We start from the raw sequence: 26,206 nt of genomic DNA, 5'->3' as shown, positions 1-26,206 counted from the left end.
ATCTTTTTTTTAGTGGTATAGCTTCACACCTCTACAAATAAATGTTATCAAACCTTGTTTTCTTTTTTCTTTTTTTTTTTTTTTAATAGAGGCATGTTTTATTTATTTATTTATTTATTTATTTATTTATTTATTTATTTATTTATTTGTTCGTTTGTTTTGTTTATACATGCACTGGGTACAGTCAGAAGTGCGGGAGGGTGAGAGAATTCACCAGAGCCAGAGCGGGGAACAGAGCAGGCAGAAGGACCGAAGTACACTGCTGAGGGGAGCAGCGGGCGGCAGGAGAGGTCTGCGCGCCATGTGGGACCCTCCTCCTCTGGTGGCCGGGGAGCAGCCGGGGATCGAACCGGAGCCGCAGAGGCCGACGGGCAGCTTCGCAACCCAGCGCTCAACCGCTGCGCCACCGGGGAGGACCCAAACCTTGTTTTCTTAATACACACTTTTATCAGAGGGCCATCTTATTTCCAAGTTCTGGGGGGCATCTCATGTTTACCCCCTATGCAAAATACTATACGTTGAGCTGAATTAAGTCTAATATAACACAATTTTTGAATATATATATATACCAGATTTCTATCATACATTTCGTCTATACTTTTTTAAATGCAAATATAGTCCAGGTACACTCCTGCCTATTGCTGGAAATAAAGAAGTGGAAGATGCTTTTAGAACTCTTACTTTCTCTTTTTATTTGAAGAAAGTTTCCAAGATTATTTTCTTGTTCCTTGGAAATATAACTATATGAAATTGCAATCATGAGAAATCTACTGCTTGCTTGTGATAGAGTAGGTTTTATAAGTTTGAAACGTATTTAAGCAAAATGCGAAAAGCTTTTTCAGACACTATTACATATAAATATTATAATTTAGGCAATCAATGACATTTTCTCTAAGTAATCATCTTTTTTAATTCTTGAAAATGTGAAAAATTTTAGACATCAGTGAGACAAATTTGGAAAGTCGAAATAATTAAAATATCAGCAAATTTTCAATTTCTAATAAGAAAAAAGGTGATCTGATCTATGTCTATAACCACTTGCTAGAAGAATAAAATAGGCTTAACTGTATGACCATATGATCATCATGTAGTCAATAATATTAAATATATATAAGTATATATAATATATAAAATAGCCATAGGCATTCCCAATTTGCACATTGATTTGGAGGTGAAAAAGAAACTCTACCAAACAACTGGTTGGGGTCAAGCTTGCAGTGTGAGACTGCATTTCTTCTCAGTAAATATTTCTTCAGATATAAGTGGTGGCTTACACAAATCTCTTGCTTTAGAGCTATCATGAAGTAACTGAGTTCAACTTAGATTGAACAGATGCAGGATAAAGAGCCACATCCCCTGTTTCTGGCTCCTTATGCCAGCGACCCTTTTCCATGCACCAAGTTGCAGCTTTTTCTCTTGACTCCTGGTAACTGATATATGATGCTATGGACTGAGATGTGTCTCCTTCACTCAAATTCGTATGTTGGAGTCTAAATCCCACTCTGACTTTATTTGGTAGTAAAAATTTTAGAAGGTAATTTGGTTGCAGAATGAATGTCACAAGGATGAACAAATCTTGTCATTCCCCATGCCTCTACTTTGAGTAGTCATTTCTGGCTCTCTCTGCCTGCATTCACCTGCCAGTAGCTTACAGGTAACTACAATGATATTGGGAATTCTTCAGGTCCCTGTTCCAAGCAGAAATGTGAAGCATATGCAAATAATCATTTACTGGATTCATTATTATCATCTTCAAAGGCAGGGAGAATTTTGACTTTGAAGATAGAAAACTCGCTACTTTCCCAGAGTGCTTGCGAATAAAATGCACTTTGTCAGAGTATGATAAAGTCCCTAGCCTTTAGCTCAGCAAATTTATTACTAATGTTTTTGAGTTTTTAGAGATTTACCAAAGAGGAAGGAAGATAAAGTAAAACCACTGTTAGTAGCCTCTTGAGTTTACATATCATCATAAAGCCAAAATGGGAAGAAAAATGATTCTGAAAGTTTTCATTTGAAAAATAATAAAAATAATGACATCTAAATATATACACATATGTATTCTGTATACCCTATCATTTCAGAAAAAGAAAACATTAAATATAAATATAACAGGGTATTAGAGTAAATAATTGATGAATAATTCAATGTAGCTTTAAAAAACTTCTTTTAAATATTCTTATTTATTTTCACATTTTACTCTTTACTAACCATCAAATTATGAACTGTGTGCTGTGAATCTAAAATATTTGTATATTATAAATATCTTGATGAGCATGCAAATAACAAGTTATTTTTGTTAACCCTTCCAAAGTTCCTTTCTTTAAAAGATTAACCTGGCAATGATTTTGTTAAATGAGATCGTCTGGGAGAAATAATCAGCTCTAGTTTTCAAGGCAGTCTGTTTGTTTTGCTTTCTTGGATTTAGAAACTGTGCCTATTATTCTTCTACATGCTTTGTAAACCATTGTTGGCATTATTTTCACAGTCAAAACCACTGGGCCATCATGAATTACATAAAATCTCCCCTACATCAGGGAACCAAATATGTACTGGATTTGGGAAACTATGTCCTACATATTGCACTGATTACTTATAAATCAAGTCAAAACAGTGTAGTGCAAAGACCTGGGTTGAACTTTGGATTTTATACTACTTTGTAACAAAATACTGATGTGCTGTTTGCTTATGCCTGTTCTTACTTATCTGATTCCAAGGAATATTTATTACTTCTTTGCTCTCTGAGTGAACATTTGAATATTTTTCCCTCTCATCTTCTTCCCCACTGTCTTCATCCTTACCATCTGGGGTAATATAATGTTCCTTCCTGAAGAGAATCCAAAGATAACTTTGACATAGGTTTTCTTCACTTTTTCCCCTTGGTTGTTTTTAATGTTTTCACCATTAATCAACATTCTGAACTTTATCTGCAAATTAAATGAATTCATTATATTAATTTGTGACTATTCTAAGCAATATTTTAGTTACATTGTAGATAGTGGAGAGAACTATTTAGATTTTTAAGCCCAAGCAAAGGAATTCTATGAGCAAATGAAAATTCTCTGCTCCTACAAATATTTGAATATATGTAGAATTCTAATGTAGAACATTCAATTAAGAGTGACCATCCTGGTTTCTTTGAACTTTTCATTTGAAATATGCAAGTAAATCAAGTGGTCCTAAGGTGTGTTGTTATATAATCACTAGACTGTGAACAGCATAAGTGCAGGGATATTGTCCTTTTGTTTACCGTATACTTTTTAAAATAATAGTCTTCTGAATATTTTCACTGTTCCAATATTAAAGGGGAAAATATTTAATATAGAAAAAGCAGCTGGTTGATATTTGAGCCCCAAACACCTGGAAATAGAAGGTTTCTCCTTTATGAATGTCCACCCAAAGCTATCAAATGCCAAAACAAGAGTGAGCAGGCCAATTCATTCACATGGCTCATCTTTTGAAAGGAACCAGAAAAATAAGTGTAGTGATATCAATTCAGGAAAATGATTCAATTTGTGCTTTTGTATGCATCAAATATAATGATTAACTTAAAATTAACCTAAGGTTAAACTTCCTAGAGCCAAATCTAAATTCTTTCTACTTTATTTAATCCACAGTAAGTTTTGTATTGGTATAGTCACATTCAGTTTTCCTTCTTTTATTCTTTGTACTGTGTGTTTATGCAGTCTCCTGTTTATGATTGTAGACTGACTCACATTCTTTAAAATTGTAATGTTATCTCAAAAATAATGAAATATATCCAGTGCATTTTTGAAGTTGCTGTATCATAACCCTTGTTTCAAAACTAGCACTACTGGGGAAAAATAAAACACCTAAAATTTTATGTCAAATTAATGCAGGCCGAAATCCTGATATGAGGAGTCCAAATTTACTATTTGTGACGTGTACAGATGTGACCTATGAAACATTTGGAAAACATCTCATAAAGTCTCCTAATCTGATATTCATGAAAGAAGAGAAATCTGGATGCAGCATTCTTTATTGAGATCAATTTCAACATGACTAGAACTTTAAGGGTTGCCATTTCAAAAACAGTTTATTTATTACTTTTTATTACTGTTACAGTTCCTTGAAGCATAAACCTTGTTGTATGTGACTTGGAAAACAGTAAGTTAAACATTTAAAGAAGTGCTGTTCTTAAATTTTGATCACTCTCTAAGAACTAGTAGAAATTTTTATGTATTTCTAAATTCTTGCTTTTGGCATGATCATGATGATAAAGAACACAGAGTTGAAAATTGACAATTTCCCTTACTGGGTGATTTGCTCTTGTTCAGTGACTCCCAGACTTATCTGCACATTGGGATCACATTCTGCACCCAGCCCAGGGTCTGATTTAGTTAATTTAGTGTATTTTTGGCCTTTGGCATTTGTTTAAAGATGTGCAGGTGATTCTAATGTTTGGAAACCACTATTTTTGTTCAAGGCATTCCTTAGCTCATGGCATTGTTTCACCTTGGACATTTATTCAAATTATCAGTGAGAGAAGGATAGAAATGCAGTTGTTTAAACATGGGAAACTTTCTCAGTTACATCTTATGACTCCCAAGGCCTTGTTTCTATTCCTGTTGGTATGCACTATATTTGAAAACCAATGACACTTACTTCCCGTTTGTTTTCTAGCATTTAATATGGCATGCAATATGGCCAAGTTCAGCTTTCAATTTTTTTTTATACAAGAACCGGGGTACAGGCCAGATGTGCGGGAGTGTGAGAGGATTCACCAGAGACAGAGCAGGGAACAGAACAGGCAGACTGACGAAATACACTGCTGAGGGGAATAGCGGGTGCGACAGGAGAGGTCTGCTGTGCCATGTGGGACCCTCACCAGCCGACTGGGATCGAAACGGTGCTGCAGAGGCTGCAGATAGCTTCACAACACGGTGTTCAACCACCTGCGCCACCAGGGGATGCCCTCAGCTTTCAATGTTTAAGTGGCACTGGCTACTCTCACTCTCCATGTTGTGTCAGTTCCCCTGACTAAATGTTTCAAGGACATATTTGGGTGCCATTTTCCCTTTTTTAAAAAAAATATTTTTTTAATACAAGAGCTGGGGTGCAGTCAGAGAGGCATGGGAGGTGAGAGGATTCACCAGAGACAGAGCAGGGAGCAGAACAGACAGACAAGCCAAAAGCACTGCTGAGGGGAGCAGCGGGCGAGACAGGAGAGGTCTGCTGCGCCATGTGGATATCCCCCAGGCTGGCTGGGAATCAAACCACACTGCAGAGGCTGCAGACAGCCCCATAGTGCTGTGCTCAACCCGCTGTGCCAGTGGGGAGGCCCGCCATTTTCCCTCTTAAATGCTGGCATATTTTCTGATTTCCCAGTCTTCTTTCCATTTTGTCCTGCCTCTTAGTAACCTTAATGGAGTTATTATGACTTTATTTTTGACTATTGGATTGTAATCTCTTCCTCCTTTTGTCTATCCTATTATTCTAGATTGTTCCTTTCAAGTCCACAGTTAATCCATTACTTCAAAAACTCTAACTTTATACAGAATAGAGTTCAAACTTTTAGATTGATGTTAGCGGTTTGTACAGTCTAAATTCTGTATATCTAACTGTACTCACTTCATATTACTCCTTTATAGGTGACAGTTTCTGTAATATTCCTAGTTTTTTTCTAGTCTTTTCCCAAAGCTCAGTCAGTTCCTCTGACTATTGTAAAATGTCTGTCTCAAGTTCCAAATCATTTTTCAATGACTAGATTAATTAACATGTCTCCTATCAACCCAATTTTTTTTTAAATCCCTGAAGCTGAGTGAGATTTTCTCCTTCTTAGAAGGCCTATAGATGACTTTCCCTTTAATACAGTAGTTAACTTATACTTGTTTGATATAGAGAGATTTGAGTAACCATATTACCTTATTCTGTTGTTGGTTTCTAGAGAGCAGGAACTATATCACCACACCTAACTCAAGCCTTCCTTGAGTTAGCGCATCACACATACCTTTAGCTTGACAAGTGACACCTAAAAGAAAAAGTTATAAGGGAGTGGGTCATTTCATTCATAGCATCTTTCTACACTAGACTGTATTCTCTTAAATATCTGACCTGCATTTATTTCTCTTGGAGTCTTTCTATATCTAGTTCCTTGGAAAGTGAGAAGCTTAATAATACTGTCTCCCTCCCTCTCCTCCTTGTGATTTTGTTGTAAGACAGAAGCAAAAAGGGAGAACATACTTCTCAGACCGCATGGAAATAAAATCTCTTCTAGCTGTCTTGTAATTTTATCACAGGACATAAATGTCAGCTTTATAGACCTGGAAGGGAATCTTTCTGCAATGTCAGCAAACAGTATTAAGAAAATATTTGTTTGAAACTTGCATTAGTAATTTTAAAACAAAATTACTCAACAGACCATGCTTTTCTTTTTGCTTTTTTGTTCTTAATGGCTCATGAGCAACTCAATCTGTCTTCCTTTACTCTGCCCTTATTTGACCTTTACATCAGCTATCTAAAGTTAAGTGAGTTGGCAACAATATTTTTCTTCTAAGATATGATAAGGGAAGAATTTATCATTTGAAATGCTCTTTTAAATTCTTATTTAGAAAGCAGTAGGGAGTTACACTGTTAAAGGTGCCTCTATGTCAAATAGAAGCACCTTTACAGATTTTCTTTTTTAAATTAAAGCTGCTTAGGTCTATTGTTAAGATGGTGCCTCAGCAAGGTGGAAATATACAATATCTCTTGTTGGGCAGAATGATCTATATTTACATAGAAAAACAGTTCAAACTGTCAAGCATCAAAAATTTGGATGGCATGGTGGGCTAAAAATGGATGGAGACTCCTATCATTCCTCCCATAAATAATTAAAAATCCCTGTATTAGACCAGGGACTGTGACTTATTCAGATCAAATGAATGTGACAGAAGTGATGTGTAGCTTCTAAGCAATGCCTTAAGAGACCTTGTAGTTTCCATTATTCACCCTCTTGGATTTTATCTACAATGTATCTTTCTTGGTAATTAGTTGGCACATGAAGATGGAAACCCTAAACTCATGCCCAAGGCCAACCCCCAAACAGCATAGACACTGACCTCAGAAAAGCAGGGTACCCACCTTTAATAAATGTATGCAGCATAAAACTGTAGGATGTTTGAAGGGTTATTTTAATATTTTATTTTATATATATATTTACATCTTTTCATTTTTACACAGTGTATGCATTTTACACAATGTATGCATTTCATCTTGATTATATTCCCCAGACAATTCCCACCCCCACTTTTTTTACTTTAATCCCTCCTCCCCTCCCCCCCTATAGTGCGTCTCTGGTTTATAGTTGCTTGTTGATTTTCATTTTTACTTTATTATAATTAGTCTTTTTCCTGATCCTTTATTTAGGTTTTCTAAATTCCTGCTATGAGTGAGACCATCCATTATTTTTCTTTTTCTTTCTGGCTTATTTCACTGAGTATGATCCCTTCTTGAGACCTGAAACCATAAAATATATAGAAGGAAATATAGGCGAAACACTACATGACATACACCTCAGCAACATCTTTAAAGACTCATTACCCAAAGCAGTGATAGTGAAGACAAAGATAAACAGCTGGGACTACATCAAATTAAAGAGCTTCTGTACAGCAAAAGAAACAGTAACCAAAACAAAAAGACACCCCATCGACTGGGAGAAAATTTTGCACACAACACTAATGAAGGTTTTTGTTGTTGTGTTATCTGGAATATTTATGTCAACAAAATAAAAGTAAAATCTAATGGCACTTTGTAGTTTCCAACAAAAATTTTTGTGCTTATTTCAAGTAGACCTAACCTTATTGGTGTGACCTGACTTTTTATTCTAACTTCCATCTCATATTCTTAAAAATAGAAGCTCAGAAAGTTGACTTATTTGCAAAATCATATCTAGAAAGGTAAAGTAATACTAAATTATGACTTTAAGTATGACAAGTGATATTAAGCCTCAACTGGCACAATCATATCTGATCAATTGCTTATTAATAATGGCCTCCTTCCAGGGGGCTCAATTTTTCAAGACATGGAGAAGTTAGAAAAAAGAAGAAGGACTTTAAAGTTTCATTTTTTGACATTAAAGGAAAAATAATATGGAGGAAAATAATCCACTAATTAAAAGTATATTAATACCTGTCACTTAAAATCCCAGAAGGTTAGTTTGGAGATTGTAATGAAAATGTCAGCAATGTATGCTTAGAGGCCATTTAACCTTTCTATTTTGGGTAATGTGAAAAATCTCCACTGAGCTATATATTTAGAATCTTTTGAAATTATAAATATTAGTCACTTCTCATTTTTCCCCAATAAATAGGCCAAGACAGAATTGTATAGATTTTCCAAAAGCCCTCCTATATTGGAAACCTTGAATGACAATTTTGATTAGAACTAGGGAATGACATGAATTTTCAAAGATAATAAGTCTGGGGCTTTTTGACAAATCCAACCTTAATAAAGGAGCTATCTATATGTGTTTTAGACTGACTTTCTCCTCCAAAACTCATATGTTGAAGCCCTAATCACCATATGATGTTTGTGGAGATAAAACCTTTAGGTAGTAATTAAGCTTAAATAAGGTCAAAAGGATGGAACCCTGATCCAAAGATATTGGTGACCTTGCAAGAAGAGGAGGAGACACCAGAGAACACCCTCTCTCTCCACTATGTGAGGACACAGCAATAAGTTCAGCATTTAGAAGCCAGAGAGTGAACCCTCTTTAAAGAGGTCTCCAGAAACTTGATCTTAGACTCCACCCCCTCCAGTTGTTTGCTGGTTAAGCCCCAAGTGTACAGTATTATGTCAGGGTAGGCTGAACAGACTAAGACAGTATGTCTATAGTACCTGAGCTTTTGTTCTTTCATGGATGCTACATCTAAAACAGAAATCCCATCCTTTTAAATTGCAATGGTCTTTTGAATATCAGAATATTTTGAGGCCCTCCACACCATTACTGTTGATTCCTTCCAGTTGAATGGAAATTATAGGCATTCAGTGACACTAAAATTTTACCCGTCGCAATTATTTTGTGCATTTGAAAGGCAACAGTGCACACATATGCAAAACCTGAGATTTATTCAGTGTGCAGAGGAGATGCATAGTGTCTCCAAGGAAACATACACCCCCTGCAACAAGTCTAAAGTTTCCACTAATCTTGGGGGCAATTTAAACTCATCAACAATGACAATTAAGTTCTTATTGGAATGGTACATCATACTAACTATAACTAGCTACCTGTACTGACTCATCAAACAGCACACTCTTTATTTTGGTCAATATCAACTTAGCTGAAGAGTCTTAGACCCACACCTAACAATTGCTTCCTATTTGCCTTGTGTTTACAGGACATCAGTACCTTAGTGGAAAGGCTTGGGCCTCCCCAGTAGCGCAGTGGTTAAGTGCTGGGCTGCGAAGCTGCCTGCAGCCTCTGCAGCACAGGTTCAATCCCCGCCCGGTGGGCAAGGGTCCCACATGGCGCACAGACCTCTCCTGCCGCGCCCGCTGCTTCCCTCAGCAGTGTATTTTGTCAGTCTGCCTGTTCTGCTCCATGCTCTGGCTCTGGTGAATTCTCTCACCCTCCTGCGCTTCTGACTGTATCCAGTGCTTGTATAAATAAATAAATCTTAAAAAAAAAAAGAAAGGCTCGTTATAAGAAGTTTAGTTCATCTTGATGTACCAAGTAAATTCCAGAATTTAAATGTCTCTTTAGAGGCAAAAATAAGGCAATTTCCATCCAAATCTCTTTTGAGTTACATTATTTTAATGTTAATTTTGTGCATCTTAATAGAAATGTCTTACATATTTTAAAACTTTTATTTCAATCACATTTCTGCTGATTCTGAAGGTGAAGATCCCTTCTAAGTTGGTGATTGCTCACTTTAAATGTTCACTGTCTGATTAAGAATCACTTATATTTATGAAAGATAACTGAAATGTTAGTAATTCATTCAAAACTGCCCTGGATTTTCTCTGGCCTCTTCTTTCTTACCACTCTAGGCCTGGAAATAATCTGCAAGCCTCCTTCTTGTAAAGGTTCAAGGTTTCTACCAGTGGCAGGAAAATATGTACCATATCCAGGCAGAAAATATGTTCTCTTTCATTTAGTAAACAAATCATCACATCACAAGCACTTAACAACACACCTCAAAATACCTGACAGTCCAATCACTTAATTGAATTGTAGACTCTTGATTTTTTTGTTATTTTGAAAAACCACAAATGACTGTGTTGTCCTTAGTTTCCCTCTATGTGCATAGCTAAAGACTTCACCTGAGAGCACTTGTTGATAGGAACATAGAATCTTTTATAACAGAAATATTGCTGGAATCCCATATTTCATAATCTGACCTTATAGTCAATTCCTCTCTCCTCTATCTCCTCCAACTTCTCTTCCTTTTTTCTCTTCCTCTCCCCCCTCTAACATAGCTAGTCTTAGCTAAACTTTTGTGAAGAATTGATAGAGTAAATTGATAGAGTAAATTGTAGTCTATGCCTACAAGTCATAGACCAGATTTTGCTAGGGAGATAACCATGCTGCAGATAGATCAAGTAGGTAAAAACCCTTAGAGTATTGGGGGAGTTGTGTTTAAGAAACTGAAAAAATACCTAAAAGATGTGCATGATAAGAATTAGTAAAATAATCAGATATAATCAACAAGAGCTAGAGGAATTGATATTAATTCTCTGACACTATAATGGCAAATTGAATTGTAGTACTCCTGATTAATTTTCCTGAGTGTTTGGAGAGTCGTTGCTGATATCTACTGAAGGCTATTGAGAGTGATATGCACTTGTTCCTATCATGCTAAAATTGTGTGGGACTAATTCATTATTCATTTATATTCTGTCACATGCTTTCAAATGTGTTTAAATGTATTGGTCTAAAATGATTATATGGCAACCCAGTAAAAACAAACTAAATACTGTCATTTGCTTTTTATTACTAGACATGCTCATGTGACCTAATTATCTGCTCATTCTATATTCCATATAGTTCAACTTCTGATCTAGTTGGGGAAAGGGAGCTTGAGCTTGACATATCTTTCCCTGTAGTCTACTCCACAGATCATGGTACCTTGATACTCCAGTCCAAATGGAAACCACCACGCATGCTATCAGGGCAGCTTCTGCGGGTCCTGCCTTGCTCTGTATGAATTTTACCTCTGGCAAAGAGGAATGAATTTAGTGTTTAAGCAAGTTCACATTTTCAATCTATTGAAATGGACTGACACATAGTGAAGTTCACTAAAGTGCCAACTTATTAGTGACCAAGACCATGAGAGCTAGATCAGATCACCGGCCTGGAAGTTTAATGTCTTAGACAAACCACATTTATCTTCCACTCAACACTGCTTTCCTTCTTTTCTGTACCTACAATATTGTACTACTGTGTCTTTCTGAGATCTTTGAAAACACATCCTACAATAGAAATAAACCAGCAGATTATTATTAAGGTAATAACTGAATAATTGTTCAGTGATTACTTTTCATACATTCTTACAATGCATTTCTCACTAAAAATATGTTGTACTTTACATACATGAAAGAAATGCTTCCTTCTAAACAAGTAAACAAAGAAGAGATAATTCAGTGATGCGTTCATAAAGTTCTTAGAACATAAAATCATTTTATAAAGGTTCAAACTCTAATCTTTGCTCAAAATTTAGTGAAATGAATGTTTTCATATATTTGGTGAATGCTGATTTTATTTATAGTAAATACTGAAAACATTGCAATTTAAATCAATTTGGTTATTGAAGCAGATATTTAAAGGAAAGGTTTAGTGAAAATTTACATACAAGTGATTTCACACATAATTTTAAGTTACAGAACTTGAAGGTCTACCTTGAATATGAGTATCTTATTTATATTATGTTAAAGGAGTTTTCTTGAAGCATTTTTCAAAGTATTATAAAAATTCTTTATTAACTGCATATAACATTGTGGCCTTTTGTAGCTTGATATATGTTAGTGGTCCCAATATTTTAATATTTTTAATGTTTTCTGTGAACAAAAAGAGGAAAATGAAATGTAATGTGATATGTTATAAAAATTTTAAACAATGCAGATTAAATGGGGAAACCCTCCAAATACCACCAGTAACCTATCAGTGTATGCCAGTATATGGTAAATAAATTCTACATATATATGTATATATGCATGTCCATATATGTATGTATGATATTTATTTTTTAATTAATAATATATATTAAGGGGGGGAAGCTCCAAAGATAATCAAACAGGATAGATAGGAAAGTAGGTAGAGATATATTTATATATATAAATGCATGTAATTTTACAAAATTGGGGTAGTACTATGGGTACTACTTTGAGTAAAATAATGAAGTTAAATTGTATATGCAGGTCTTTGTTCACCATCTGCAGGCTACTGGTTCAGATTTTTGCCTTCAAAGGTTCTCTTAAAAGTAAAAAAGTGAGTTTATTACTTTTGAAAACTATATTTCCTCTGTATTTTTATATATTAGACATTAGTGTCAGAAATAAGTATTGCTGTTATACTTAAAACTCATTTGGTGACCTCCCTGGTGGTACAAGGGGTTAAGTCTCAGCACTATGAAGCTATCTGCAACCACTGCAGCTCAAGTTCAATCCCCAGCCAGGGAGCTAACATACATGGCACAGCAGACCTCTCCTGTCTGACCCACTGATCCCCTCAGTGGATCTGCTTGTTCTGCTCCCCATTCTGTCCCTGGTGAACCCTCCAGCATCTCTGGCCTACACACCAACTCTTTTATTTATCTTAAAAACAATACTCGGTTGGGCAAAACCCTTGTGTCATCATTCCATCTCTCAGATTATTTAGGTGTTGTTTTCACTGGATATTATAGAGAAATGTCAAACTATGGCTGAAAGTTGCTTTACCCTTAAAATGATTTGTCTTTCTAGATACCTGTAAGACTTCTTTTTTTCTTAATCAATGAGTCAATGAAAAATCTCCCCAGTAAATATCTTAGTTTTCAAAACCTGTTTGCATACTTTCATGGAACATTGTCTCAACTCTATCTATCTATCTATCTTTCTATCTATCTACCTACCTACATACCTACCTACCTACCTACCTATCTACTTACCTATGATTTTTATTTAGATATTCATTTTTCTCTTTTTTCTATTTCATCTTGTGTCCTTTTTTCAAGACTGTTTTGTGTGCTAACTAGTAATTTAGCTATGTTTATTCTGCTTCTGTTGCTACTAATGTGTTTATCCCTCTAATTTAAATACTGCTTATTCACTCTTTTTCTGTTTTTGTTATTTTATTATGTCCTTTTGATTTTTTAATAAACGACTTTTTATGATCATCAAAAACTATTAAAACTTCATTTTTGAGGTTTTTTTTTCAGTAGTCTCCCTTATTTCAGAAGATACAATTCAAGTCTACCAGTGAAACTGTGCAATACTGAACATATACTATGTTTTTTCTCTTATACCTGCATAACTTTGATAATGTTTATTTAAAAATTAAGCACAGTAAAATATTAACAATGACTTTATTATTTTAATAAATAATAAAATAGAACAACTATAACAGTATACTGTGATAAAAATTATGTCAGTGGGATCTGTCTCTATGAAAACATATTACTGTCCTGCCTCACCCTTCTTCAGATGATGTGAGAGGATGCAGTGTTTGCCCTGCAGTTTATCTGGTAACAGATTGACCACTGCATGACAAATGAACAGGTAGTGTATATAGTGTGGGTACACTGGACAGAGAAACCATTCATGTCCTGGGTGGGACAGAATGAGACTATATAAGATTTCATCACAGTTTAAATCTTTTTTTTATTTTTTTATTATTTTTTATTTATTTATACAAGCACTGGGTACAGTCAGAAGTGCAGGGGGGTGAGAGAATTCATCAGAGCCAGAGCGGGGAGCAGAGCAGGCAGAAGGACCTAAGTACACTGCTAAGGGGAGCAGCGGGTGGCAGGAGAGGTCTGCGCGCCATGTGGGACCCTGCTCCGGTAGCCCAGGAGCAGCTGGGGATCCAACCTGCGCTGCTGCAGAGGCTGCGGGCAGCTTCGCAACCCAGCGCTCAACCGCTGCGCCACTGGGGAGGCCCCACAGTTTAAATCTTATGTCTTGTTTATTTCTGCAAATTTTCCATTTAAATTTTTCAGACTGTGGTTGACCACATGTAACTGAAACTGGGGAAAGCAAAATCAGGGATAAGATGGGGCTACTGTATATACAATTAATATTTTAAAATAGCCTTACCTTCAAATGGGTTTTTGTGCAATGATTAATCTAAGAATACAAGGTGAACACCTAACCTAACACGAACAACTTACATACCAATTTTTTACTTTTGTATCATGAACCTATCTTTGAGAAGTAACCAACTGAGTCTGTTAAAAGAACTGGTTAGGCTTTATGTGTCCATATATCTCAATTGAATAACATAATGATGACCGTGTAATATATTATTGAAAATTATTTTTTTCAGTTCTCTGAAATGAATTTAGAGTTCAATTGCTATTTTTACGTTTGGTAACTTGAGGCATCCATAAAAAATTTCCATCATAAAATTAACATCCTTGATAGAAGTGAAGACATTTGAGAGGAGAAATATTATAAACTTATTTTTGTATAATGGTTAGGCTAAAGTTATGATGACTTTTACTCTTTATTTTTTTGGTATTTTTCCCTCTTTCTTTACAGTTGTACACACATTTCCAGACATGTTTGAGAAGCATGGATTTATAGGATTTATAGCTACCAACTGTGCCATCTACTTTAATTTACAGTTGATTTCCTAAATAAATTGGCAACTAGGTGTATCACAGTAGTGTTTTGTTTTATTTTCTATGGTGTTAGAAATAGTTTTCTTTTAAGCAGTATAGTAAAATCTTTGTGCCTGAAGAGGCTTTGACAACTCCTTAAGTACCATTACTCTTATAAAGGACATGATGTGGTCTGAATAATTTAGTAGTGCGAAGATGTCACATTTTTGAGATGTCTATTTTATAGCTTTTCTGAATAACTGAGCCAAACACCTCTCCCTGGAATTTAACAACTTGTATCTCTAAGTTCCTAGGTAAACAATAAATTGCCTTTCTCTTTCTTTGAATAAAAGTTACCATGACAACTTGGTAAGCTTCTGTGGGAGAACTTAAACACTAAGCCCTAGTCTTTAACTTTTCTTTTTTTTTTTCAATTTTTTTATTTTATATAATTCTTACATCTTTTTTCATCTTTGCACAATGTACGCATTTTCATTTTGGTTATATTCCCCATACAATTGCACCTCCTCCCTTATTTTGACTCTAGTCCTTCCTTTCCCCGCCCCTCCGCCCCCGCCCACCCCAGTGTGTCTCTGGTTTATAGTTGATTGTTGATTTTGATTTTTACTTTGTATTGATTAGTCTTTTTTCCTGGTCTCTTATTTAGGTTTTCTAGATTCCTGATATGAGTGAGACCATCCGGTATTTTTTTTTTTCTTTCTGGCTTATTTCGCTGAGCATGATCCCTTCTAGCTCCATCCATGTTGCTGCAAATTGCATGTGTTTATCTTTTGTGAATGCTGAGTAATATTCCATGGTGTATATGTACCACATCTTCTTGATCCAGTCATCTATTTTTGGGCATTTGGGTTGTTCCCAGAGCTTAGCTATTGTAAACAGTGCTGCTATAAACATGGGGGTGCAGGTGCCCTTTGGAATTACTGTTTCTGTGTCATTTGGGTAAATACCTAGGAGTGGAATTGCTGGATCATATGGAAGCTCTATGTTTAGTAGGTCAAGAAATCGCCACACATCTCTCCATAGTGGTTGGATCAGTTTGCACTCCCACCAGCAAACTAGCAACAACAAATGTTGGCGAGTTTGTGGAGAAAAAGGAACTCTCCTAGTCTTTAACTTTTCGATATTTTGAAAGATGTTATCTTAAATTCTTTTCAGCATTTCTGTTTTAAGTATAAATGAAGGAATATTTTCACAAAGCCATATCAGTGCAATTACAAAATATCATGTATATTTTTGCAGATAATCCATTATTTAAAACATCATGATGATCTTGTCCATTATGTTAACTTTAAGACCATTTCTTGATTAACTACAGAGATTTAGGGAGTAAAGGGAATAACAAGTAATTTTAGATATATTGATTGAAACATACTGAACTTTATATTAAAAGATTAAAGAAAATACTTGTTCATTTCATGGGAATTTGGGAGCAGAATCTGCAAGATAATTCGCTTAAATATTACATCTCTAACCTTAGTGTTGGTGAACTCTTATAGTAATACCAGTAAAAGGGAGAAAAAATGTTTTTTAATTTAACTCATAAATATTTTCTTCAAACCATCTTCTGATACCATCAGTTGAAAAATCAAATTCAGACTGGATGATTTCAGATATTTTATTTTATTTTTTTCAAGATTTATTGTATTTATTCATACAATCACTGGGTACAGTCAGAAGCACGGGAGGGTGAGAGAATTCACCAGAGCCAGAGTGGAGAGCAGAACAGGCAGACTGACGAAATACACTGCTGAGGGGAGCAGTGGGCGGCAGAAGGGTCTTCACGCCATGTGGGACCCTCGCCTGGCAGCCGGGGATCGAACTGGCGCTGCAGTGGCTGCTGGCAGCTTCGCAACCCAGCGCTCAACCACTGCACCACCAGGGAGGCCCAATTTCAGACATTTTAGATGCAAGTTTTGATTCTTGCTGTGTGATTGCCAGAACTGAATGGGAGATGTTTGTTTTCCAGATCTGTAATTCTATAGATAAGTTTGCCTAATTCAGTGTTCCTTCAGTTAAGTCTCTCCTGGTAACAAATTAGAGAAACTTGATTTCAGTTGGAATTCTTTTGGTTGACATTAACTCAACTAAAGATATGTTAACCATAAAGAGATGGAATTGTTCATCCAAGTGAGCTAGGTTACCCTTGGATATATTTGATGAGGAATCTGCCTTCTTTTTAGAGACTTATTTTTATTTATTTATGCATACAAGAACTAGGGTGTGGGCCAGAAGTACAGGGGATGAGAGGATTCACCGGAGACAGAGTGGGGAACAGAACAGGCAGACTGAATAAAATACACTGCTGATGGGAGCAGCGGGCAATACAGCTGAGGTCTGCTTTGCCATGTGGGGTTAGCTCCCTGGCCAGGGATCAAACTCATGACATGGTGGTGATAGCACTGAGCCTAACCCCTGAGCCACTGGGAAGGTCCCAAGATCTGGCTTTTTCTTTGCAGTGTTTATGGTTCTGTCGTCTGTTTTCTGTGTCTTTAGGCAGGATTAACTTCATGGTAGCAAAATAGTGGCAGTATTTTCAAACCTTATACCACATCTCTTAGCAATCAGAATAAAGGAAATTTTCTCCACTCTCCCTCATCTCCTATAAGACTAGTTGGCTCTTTTTTTTTTAAAGATTTATTTATTTATTTATTTATACAAGCTCTGGGTAAAGTCAGAAGAGTGGGAGGTGAGAGAATTCACCAGAGCCAGAGCGGATCGCAGAACAGGCAGAGTGCTGAAATACACTGCTGAGGGGAGCAGCGGGTGGCAGGAGAGGTCTGCGCGCCGTGTGGGACCCTCACCCAGTGGCTGGGGATCGAACCGGTGCTGCAGAGGCTGCGGGCAGCTTGGCAACCCAGCGCTCAACCACTGCGCCACCGGGGAGCTTCTTAAGTTATGTGTATATGATGTCCACCAACCTTGAGACCAGTGGGATGACATGCAAGAAGGCTAGTGCCCAATGTCAGGAAGGGTATTTCCCCTGAAGCTTCCAGTGGTTAAGTGCCAGACAATGGGAGAAATTGCATACATGCTGTAGTCACAACCACAATGCTTGTTACCCATCTAGAACTCAGGCAGTCTATGCCCTTTTCTGGAAGGGGGAGGGGGGGGCTTGAAAACCATTAGCATTGGAAGTTTTCTTGGGTTGCATAGAAATTTACTCTTGCTTGTTTTCTTTCTTATCTCCTCTTCTTTCTCAGCAGAACTTTTTGTCTTTAATCATGGATGTCCACATAATTTATACAAATACCTAGTGTCTAATTGTAGATTTACCTAGAATCTTTATTTAAAAAAAATCATATTTTTGACATTTAACCTCTATTCTCAAGCTTCTCTTTATATTTAGGGTAATTTTCTTGGTTTTGGTTATGAGGGAAAATCTATGTAGAATATACTTTTTATTTATGTTGTTAGGTCAATATGTATCTAGCATGAGGACTTGTGAAAATGTGCATGGGAATATAATTTTAACTGCATTTCAAGAATAATTTCATTTTAATTAAATACCACTTTAAAAATAAAGACATTAGACAGAATTCATAACCCAAACTTTATTTTTCAAACACTAGATCCTTAATTTACTACACATTCTTAAATTTGCCTGGATATTTTAAAATTTGTTCTATCTAGTAACTCCTCAAATTGATAAGCACAATTATATTTAATGGTAAAAAAATATCAGTTGCAGTCCAAATTACTCCAGAATCATGATTTTTCTGTACATTCTTCAGCATAATTTCTGTACATTCTTCAGCATAACATACAAAACTCTGTATTGACTGAAAAACTTGAAATCTAAAGGCATCACAGTGATATCAATAATTAGGATTCAAATAAAAGTAGAATTTAATAACCCTGAATTATAGAGAAAAAAATTTGCTATCTCTATTTCTAGGACCATTAACTGAAAAATAACCCTACTTTTTAAGAAGTTTGAATTGTTACTCAATGCTAATTACAATTCAGGTTTTCAGCAAATAGTTCCAAAAGTGACATCTGGGGTGGGTCAGTAATTAGATATTCCTAACATTACTGTGGTGGAAAGACTATTATACACAAAGAACACATTTGCCTCTAAGTTTTGTATAATTAACAATTTCTTCTTTAAAAAGTCTGTTGATTTTATATTTCTAATTCACTTCCCTGAATTAACTCACTTGGCTATTTTGAAGAAAAATAACATTTCTAATATCAGGATCATTTTTCTGTTTTAAAAAGAATTTTAAGGACAATTTTCTTTTGAGTACTGGTCTTTTTCAAATCTTTTAAATGAAATCGTCTACAAATGTAAAATTAAATTAGTTGAGCATGTTGTGATCTAAACCCTTTTTACCAACGTTGTATAATTGACACAAATTGTAAAAGTTTAAGATGTATGTTGACCCAATTAACTTATATATTACAAAATGATTACTGCCATAGCACCTCACTTAATTTCCATAATTTTGTGTCTATTGCTCTGTGTGTGTGTGTGCAGGAGTATGTGTGCATGCACATGTGTGTGTGTGTGTGTATGTATGTGTATTGAGATTAAGCTCTATCCTCTTGGCAACATTTAAGCATATAATACAGTACTAATACAGCTATGGTTAGCATGTTGGTATTAGATCCCCAGAATTCTTTACACTTTATAACTAAATATTTGTATAATTTTACCCACATCTGCCCATTTCTTTCACTCTCTAGCCCCTGGTAATCAATTTCTGCTCTGCTATAAGAGTTTAGCTATATTGGAGTCCACATATAAGTGATATCATGTAGTATTTGTCTTTCTCTGACTTATTTCACTTAGCATAATGTCCTGAAGTCTTTCCATGCCTGTGTTCTTGATGTACATCATTTCTCTCTTGTTACAGGAGGACACAGACCACAATTACTATATATCTCGGATATATGGTCCATCTGATTCTGCCAGTCGGGATTTGTGGGTGAACATAGATCAAATGGAAAAGGACAAAGTGAAGATTCATGGAATATTGTCCAATACTCACCGGCAAGCAGCAGTAAGTGCTTTGACATTTTGAGTTTCTTATTTTCTGCTGTTAAAAATGCCTGCTTAATTGGTATATTAAAAATTTTTTTGAACCCTGCAAATTCTAACAGTCTTATATGGAAGCCCTGTCTCTTAACCCTAAAAGAAGCAAGGGAATTTGTTTCCAGCTCACCAAACCTCAACCTCTCCCAACTGTGTAACCTGTACTGTATCCCCTTGATGTATCTATTCTACCAGAGCGTCACCTACTAAATGCAATATTTATTGCTGGGGGAAGGCAGGGTGATAAAGCTAACTTAAGTGAGCTGCTAATGGCTAGCTCAGTAGGCTTAAAAGATATCTGCTACCCAACCCCCACATGGAGTCCTTTGCTCCTAGTCTTCCAAAGATCTGTAAGCACCACTTTGCTTTCCCTCTGGAAGAACACTGAATTCTAGGTGGCTGCATTGCTGAAACCCCTAATACCACTGGCCGCTAGCTTGGCAATCTCTAAAGACACCCTCTCCCTTCCCAGTCATACTCCAGTGCTTCCCTGAATGTCTAGTGCACCACAGCCATGGAGCAGAGCAAAACATAAAGAACACAGATTGCCGGTCAGGTACTGAGCTGACACACCCGGGAATGCTGGTGGCAAGCATTCATGGTCTGAAAGGCAGCCATCCATCCCAAATTCAGGTGTCTAGACTTGCCTCAATTGCTAGACCTCTCAGCCAGATGAGCACCACCTCCCCTAAAGAACAGTATCTGCTGAACAGGCAGGGAGTTGATACACCTGGGGCTGCTGGCCACAGGCACCGCAGTCTGGAGAGGCACTCACCTCTCCCCTCCCTGACTTTCAGGGTTTCCAGCAACTCCTAACCTACTGCACTAGACAAAATGTTGCCTCCCAGAGAGATCAAGAATTACTGGGCAGTTTTTGAGCTGCTGGTGGCTAGCATGGTGATCCTGACACGCACAGGCCCTCCTCAATTTGGGCCGGGTAGGCATGTGAACAATCTGTGATGCAATCTGCAACTTCTCAGCGTCCCTACCTGCAGCCCAAGTCCACAGCCTCCTCACTGCTCCTGTGATATGGAAATCCATGAGTAACCTTGACAAGTTGTCACATCAGGATGGAGAGGGTGGAAGTCTGATTGGAGAGGGTCAAAAAAGGAAAGAGAGAAGAAATATTAGGGGTGATGACTGTGGAAATCTCCTTTAAGGTGTTTTGCTCTACTTATAACAGAAGGGTGGGAGCAGGGAATACCCTGCATGCTCCATTAGGAGTTGAGCAGTTTGGGGGGAGTTGGATATGCTGCAGAATATCCTCAGGTTCTATACTAGCAGTTTATTCCCAGCAACAGAAGGGAGGCAGAATATCTCTACAGTTCTAGCAGATGGATAGGTATAGCAATGGTAGTGTGAAAAAAAAGAAGAGCTGAGGTTACCAGAAGGGACAGAAAAGGGGGGTCAAAAGAGGAGGGGGGCTCAGTGGACAATGGTTGAGGTTTATTGGTGCTTTGGGGATGGGCTTGAAGTGATAACGTACATTTTAGAGTTGTGTGCACCTGTGTCCCTATAAGATATGCAATGTTTTAAATCAGTGTTTATAATTTATAATTATAATTATAAATTTAAAAATTTATAATTTATAATTTCAAAAAATAAATAAATTTATAATTATAATTTCAAAAAATAAATAAAATCTTAAAAAAAAAAGCAAGCAACTTGGTTGTACAGTTGAGAAATGAAAGAACAGAAGACATCTTCTTAGATAAAGGAAAGTGAAAAATTTGTCCAAGTTCCTACTGTGGAGAAAACAATGATCCAGTAACTTTATATTCAAATACTGGACCTTACTTGACCTTTTTGTCCTTTATTTAAATGTGCATATTGTCAGGTAGCAGATCTAGAAATATCTGATGATGAGCCTCAGATCCAGTCTGGACTTGTGTTTTTCACTCTGTGGTCCTTTAAATACCACAATTTGTTTTTCTATTTTCTTCTGTGTCTATAACTGTGTTATTTATTGTTGGACACAAAGCTGGACTGATCAGCCAGACAAATTAGAATCATATTGTCTTCTCAGGCCACAGTATATGAAATTCTGACTCTCAGCTTCTAGATAAGTGCCACTTTCCTAGTGGAAGGAATCTGGGGTTACAGATGTCATGAACCTTGGCTCCAACACTCATTTTCTTGGATTCTGGCCTCTCTGCTCCTTAATTTTAAAACCTGAAAGAAAGGAGGAAATGCTTGTTTTGACAACCCTCCCAGTGTAATTTTAAGAAAAAAAATGAAATGTATGAAATTACATGGAAAACATATAAAAATGAGTTTTTTAAGTCACTGCTGTTTGTAGACCCAATTCTTTACAACAAAAAATTATTACCTCCAAATAAGTTGATTCCTAAGTATTCTGTAAGAGCCTAGATAGATAGATAGATAGATAGATAGATAGATAGATAGATAGATAGATAGATATCATGGTTATATGGATGAACAGATAGATAAATGAATAGATGGCTGGCTGGAGAGAGAGAGAGAGAAAGAGAGAGGTAATCTGTACATGTATCTTTATATTATATCTCTTTATAATTACAGGAAATTGCCAGTATGCTCTTTGTCATACATGAAGACACTGACTTTAAAAAATTTACATTTATGTATTGGTAGGAAAATCAATTCTTTAAAAAACAGCAGCAAAATGAAGTGGTTTTTTTGCCATAATGCTGATAAGGTTTTTGATAAAACTTGTATGATTTTTGGTGTCTTGATTGTTTTAAATTTTAGAAATTGTACTTGGTGAGAATCTTTAGGTTACTTGAATATGTACAGAAGCTTTTACTTAAAAAATAAGATTTCTTAATTATTTAAAAGTATTATTCTTTTATGGAAAAAAAAGAATACTGCCTTTGTTCCATTACATAAAAATTATATTGGATTAGAGCAACTGAATTTTGTTCTGCATGGTAGGGATAGGAACTGGTCCACCTGCCTCAGTGCCAGTAAATACATTTCTTGTTAAAGTAGAAATTAAGATTTCTTAATTTTTTAGGAAAATAACATTTCAACTAGCTTTTCTGTTATTCTCACATTTGCATAATGTTGATGTTGGGACAGCTAGATTTGGATGCCTGGGGTGACTTTAGTTAGTTGTTTTCTCATATTGCACAATTTTATCCTTTCTGTGCATCAGAAAATCTGTTGACAAGTGCTTATTTTTCTAAATGATTAGTTCAAAAGACAATATAATTTGCTATCTCAATTAGGCTATTATCCAGATCACACATTTTTGCCTTAATTCTGTTCACAGTGACTAACAATAAGTTGTTTTTATTTTTGCCTGGCTGAATAAGCTTATTGCACTTGAGCTGCTTTGCTTCAAGTAAGACATGCACAGTTCAACTTGGCCTGACTTGATTTGCTCATATGTTTTTCCTCTACTTTAACAAAAACTGGGATGAGTGTGTCTGCATGTGCCTCTCTTGCTTATTTTAGTTTAATTAATTTTAATAGTAGTATTATTCTTAAGTCACTTGTCAATTTTGAGATTAATTCTCTCTGTCCTGAAGAAAGTAATTATTTGAAAGTATTATTCTTTTATGGAATAAAGAATACTACCTTTGTTCCATTTCATAAAATCATATTGGATTAGAGCAACTGAATTTTGTTCTGCATGCTAGGGATAGGAACTGGTCCACCTGCCTCAGTGCCAGTAAATACATTTCTTCTCCTGCTGATCATATTGAAGACATAAATTAAATACTTATTTGGCAGTTCCATGTAAAATCCTAAATTTAATAACTTCTTTTACTCAGTAAAAAATGAGGTAAATTCCTGAGGAAACCAAGGTTAAGAAGGGACGGGGTCTGCAAGGGAGAAGAAAAGAGAGCAGTGGTGGATAAATATAAAACAAAGAGACCCCACAGTCATGTCTTGGGTGGAATAAACCTATTTATTGTAGTCCTTCACCTTAGATTTTTGTTCTCTGACTTTTTTTTGGTCATCTTTTCTGAGATATTTCCAGGAGCCCAAAAAATCCTAACCTTGGTTAATTTAGGAAAACATGAGTGCAAAATATACTCTCATCCTGAGGATATTAAATAAGACTTTCATATGATACTTTTCGCAAAGAAAATGTTTTGTAACACAGCAAAATTAGAAAAATATATATGGAATGGAAGGTTGCTTTAAGAGTGAATAGAAATATAAGCAAGCTGGTTTAGTCTTGTGAAAAATCTAAAGATAAAAGACTAAAAGACATTTCAGGATTGAGATTTCCTAACACATTAGTATTTTAGTATCGTTGAAAAATATTTTCATACCAGTTTCCACTATCTTTATTTTTGCCTATTACTTCTTATCAAATTATAGCCTCACACATAGGTGGTGGATGATTACCCTGCAAAAAAAATAGGTTCTTACATGATTTATATATTAACTGGCTTTCCATCAGAAAGACTACTGTGCATGGAATTCCACCCCAGAATTCAGAAATCAGGGTGTCTCTTTCTTTCTTTACTGAAGGCGTTGTGTTAAAATGCCAATGGGACTAGAAATGAAAGGCCTTGAGATACCCTTAATTTGTGATAGACTGCAAGGAATTTCTTGTGTAGCAACTAGCTGAGGATAAATGCCAAATACTGTTCACTCCAAATAAATAGGCCAAAATTAGTTACCTGAGAATGGATCTCCTGCATGCTAACTGGAGACATGATGTAGGGAGCTCTTTTTTATGTTAATTTTTTTTGCAACTTTAGTTTGAAATTATTTCTAAATAAAGTCAAGGAAAGAAAAAAGTTAACAGAAGAAGATCTAGAATTAAAATTGAAACTTGGCTTACAACTGTTATCAAGCTTTGAATTATTTGGTTACTCTTCTGATGTCCTTCACACTGGATTTCAAATCTTAACACTTCAATTGAGGGGCAGCTTGACAGAGGTTAAACATATGGATTTAGAAACAGATTGTTGGATTTGAGACCTCATTTTGCCAACTGATAGCTGGATAAGTTGAAGCATGCTATTTGCTACCAATCACTTTCCTTACATCTAAAACAGAAGTGATAACAGTGCCTACTTGATAAGGTTCTCATAAGATTCAATAGTTTAAAAACTGGTAAATAATATTAGTCACCTTGCGAACAGTTAACTCTGAAATAGTCCTTTTCACTGATGGATAAGTAGGGAGGTCAGACTGTAATCAACTGAAAGAAGAGAAGGTGTTCCCAAACCACAAAGGATAAGCCCAGGAATCTTTTTCCTGCTCTTTCCCTTTTGAGGATCGGATCACTGATCAAGGAAGGAACAAGAGTGTCAACCTGCAAGTGTACTGGGCCTGCAAAGAGATCTTGCAAATTATTTCTTTAAACTGTTTGGCTAGCAGGTACCTCCATGCTTCAATTCCTTAAATGGGGGATTTCAGGCCATGTAAGTGCAACCGGGCAAAGTGAAATGATGACATCCAGAATCAAGTCTGTTTATCCTTCATCCCATTTCAGGCTTGCCAACGTTTCCTTAAGGCAGTGGTTTTAGAGTTTCAAAGACAATTTATGTGACAGAAAAGCTGGTTACTCAAAGAGGGGCCTCCAGGGCAAAATCAACAGAACCTGGATCTTAGAAACTCAGAATTGCAGCCCCCTTCGCTTCCAGATCCTGTGTTTCAATAGGAACCCTAAGTGATGCCTGTGCACGTCTTAGCATGAGAACCTGCTGGAATCCATGCCCTGCTTCTATAGAAAAGTGAAAAATCCAGGCCTCCCTGGTGGCACAAGGGGTTAAGACACAGCCTATGTAGCTGTCCGCAGCCTCTGCAGCATGAGTTCAATCCCCGGCCAGCCAGGGAACAACCCACATGGCGCAGCAGACCTCTCCTGTCTCGCCCGCTGCTCCCCTAAGCAGTGTATTTCAGTCACTCTGCCTGTTCTGTTCCCTGTGCTTGGTCTCTGGTGAATTCTCTCACCACCCCCCACACCTCTGGCCTATACCCCAGCTCTTGTATGCATAAATAAACAAATCTTAAAAAAAAATAAAAGTGAAAAATCCAGAAGTGACTTCTGCTGACTCTTAACCCCTCCCTCCAAGGACTTCTTTAAAAAATCCTGTGATACTTTCTCTGTGTCCTTGAGTAGCTTGGTGCTGTGCACTCTGCCTGACTGGTAAATACTCACATAACTAGTTTCAGTAATTCTCAGGATGTGCAAGTATAGGCAAGTATAGGTAAATCGAGTGTTTGCTGGGAACCACACAATGTGAGAGGTCAAAAGATTAGGGGAGAAGGTCGTTCAATCTCAAGTTCATATGAACAAGCATCAGGTAACTGCAAAATGTTTACATTTCATTTTCTAATTTATGAGTAGTCCCAAGCTGAGTGTCATTCAATATGCAGGGTTAATTAAGTTCACAGTTTTGTTATGAAAAATGTGCTGAAGAAGTTAGAATTTCTAACTAAGAAAATCAATTCAATTGATGGACTT

The 26,206-nt window shown here is 36.3% G+C and overlaps 1 protein-coding gene across 3 annotated transcripts in view; it reads left to right on the top strand.

The window, feature by feature from the left end:
- Positions 1 to 26,206, top strand: part of PLXDC2 (plexin domain containing 2) — a gene marked incomplete at both ends in the record, with an annotated part of 380,548 nt that overhangs the window by 189,010 nt on the left and 165,332 nt on the right. For 2 of the 3 annotated variants that reach the window (XM_084254369.1, XM_084254368.1), the window contains one exon: positions 19,613 to 19,759. The exons of the other annotated variant lie outside the window; for it this stretch is intronic. In XM_084254369.1, the coding sequence (XP_084110495.1) occupies positions 19,613 to 19,759 (147 nt within the window). The remainder of the gene's footprint in view (positions 1 to 19,612; positions 19,760 to 26,206) is intronic. 3 annotated transcript variants of the gene reach the window in all.

The sequence above is a fragment of the Talpa europaea genome, assembly GCF_964194135.1.
Source record: "Talpa europaea genome assembly, chromosome: 14".
Lineage (NCBI taxonomy): Eukaryota > Metazoa > Chordata > Mammalia > Eulipotyphla > Talpidae > Talpa > Talpa europaea.
Note: the sequence above shows the minus strand (reverse complement) of the source record. Positions and strands in the feature narration are given on the sequence as shown.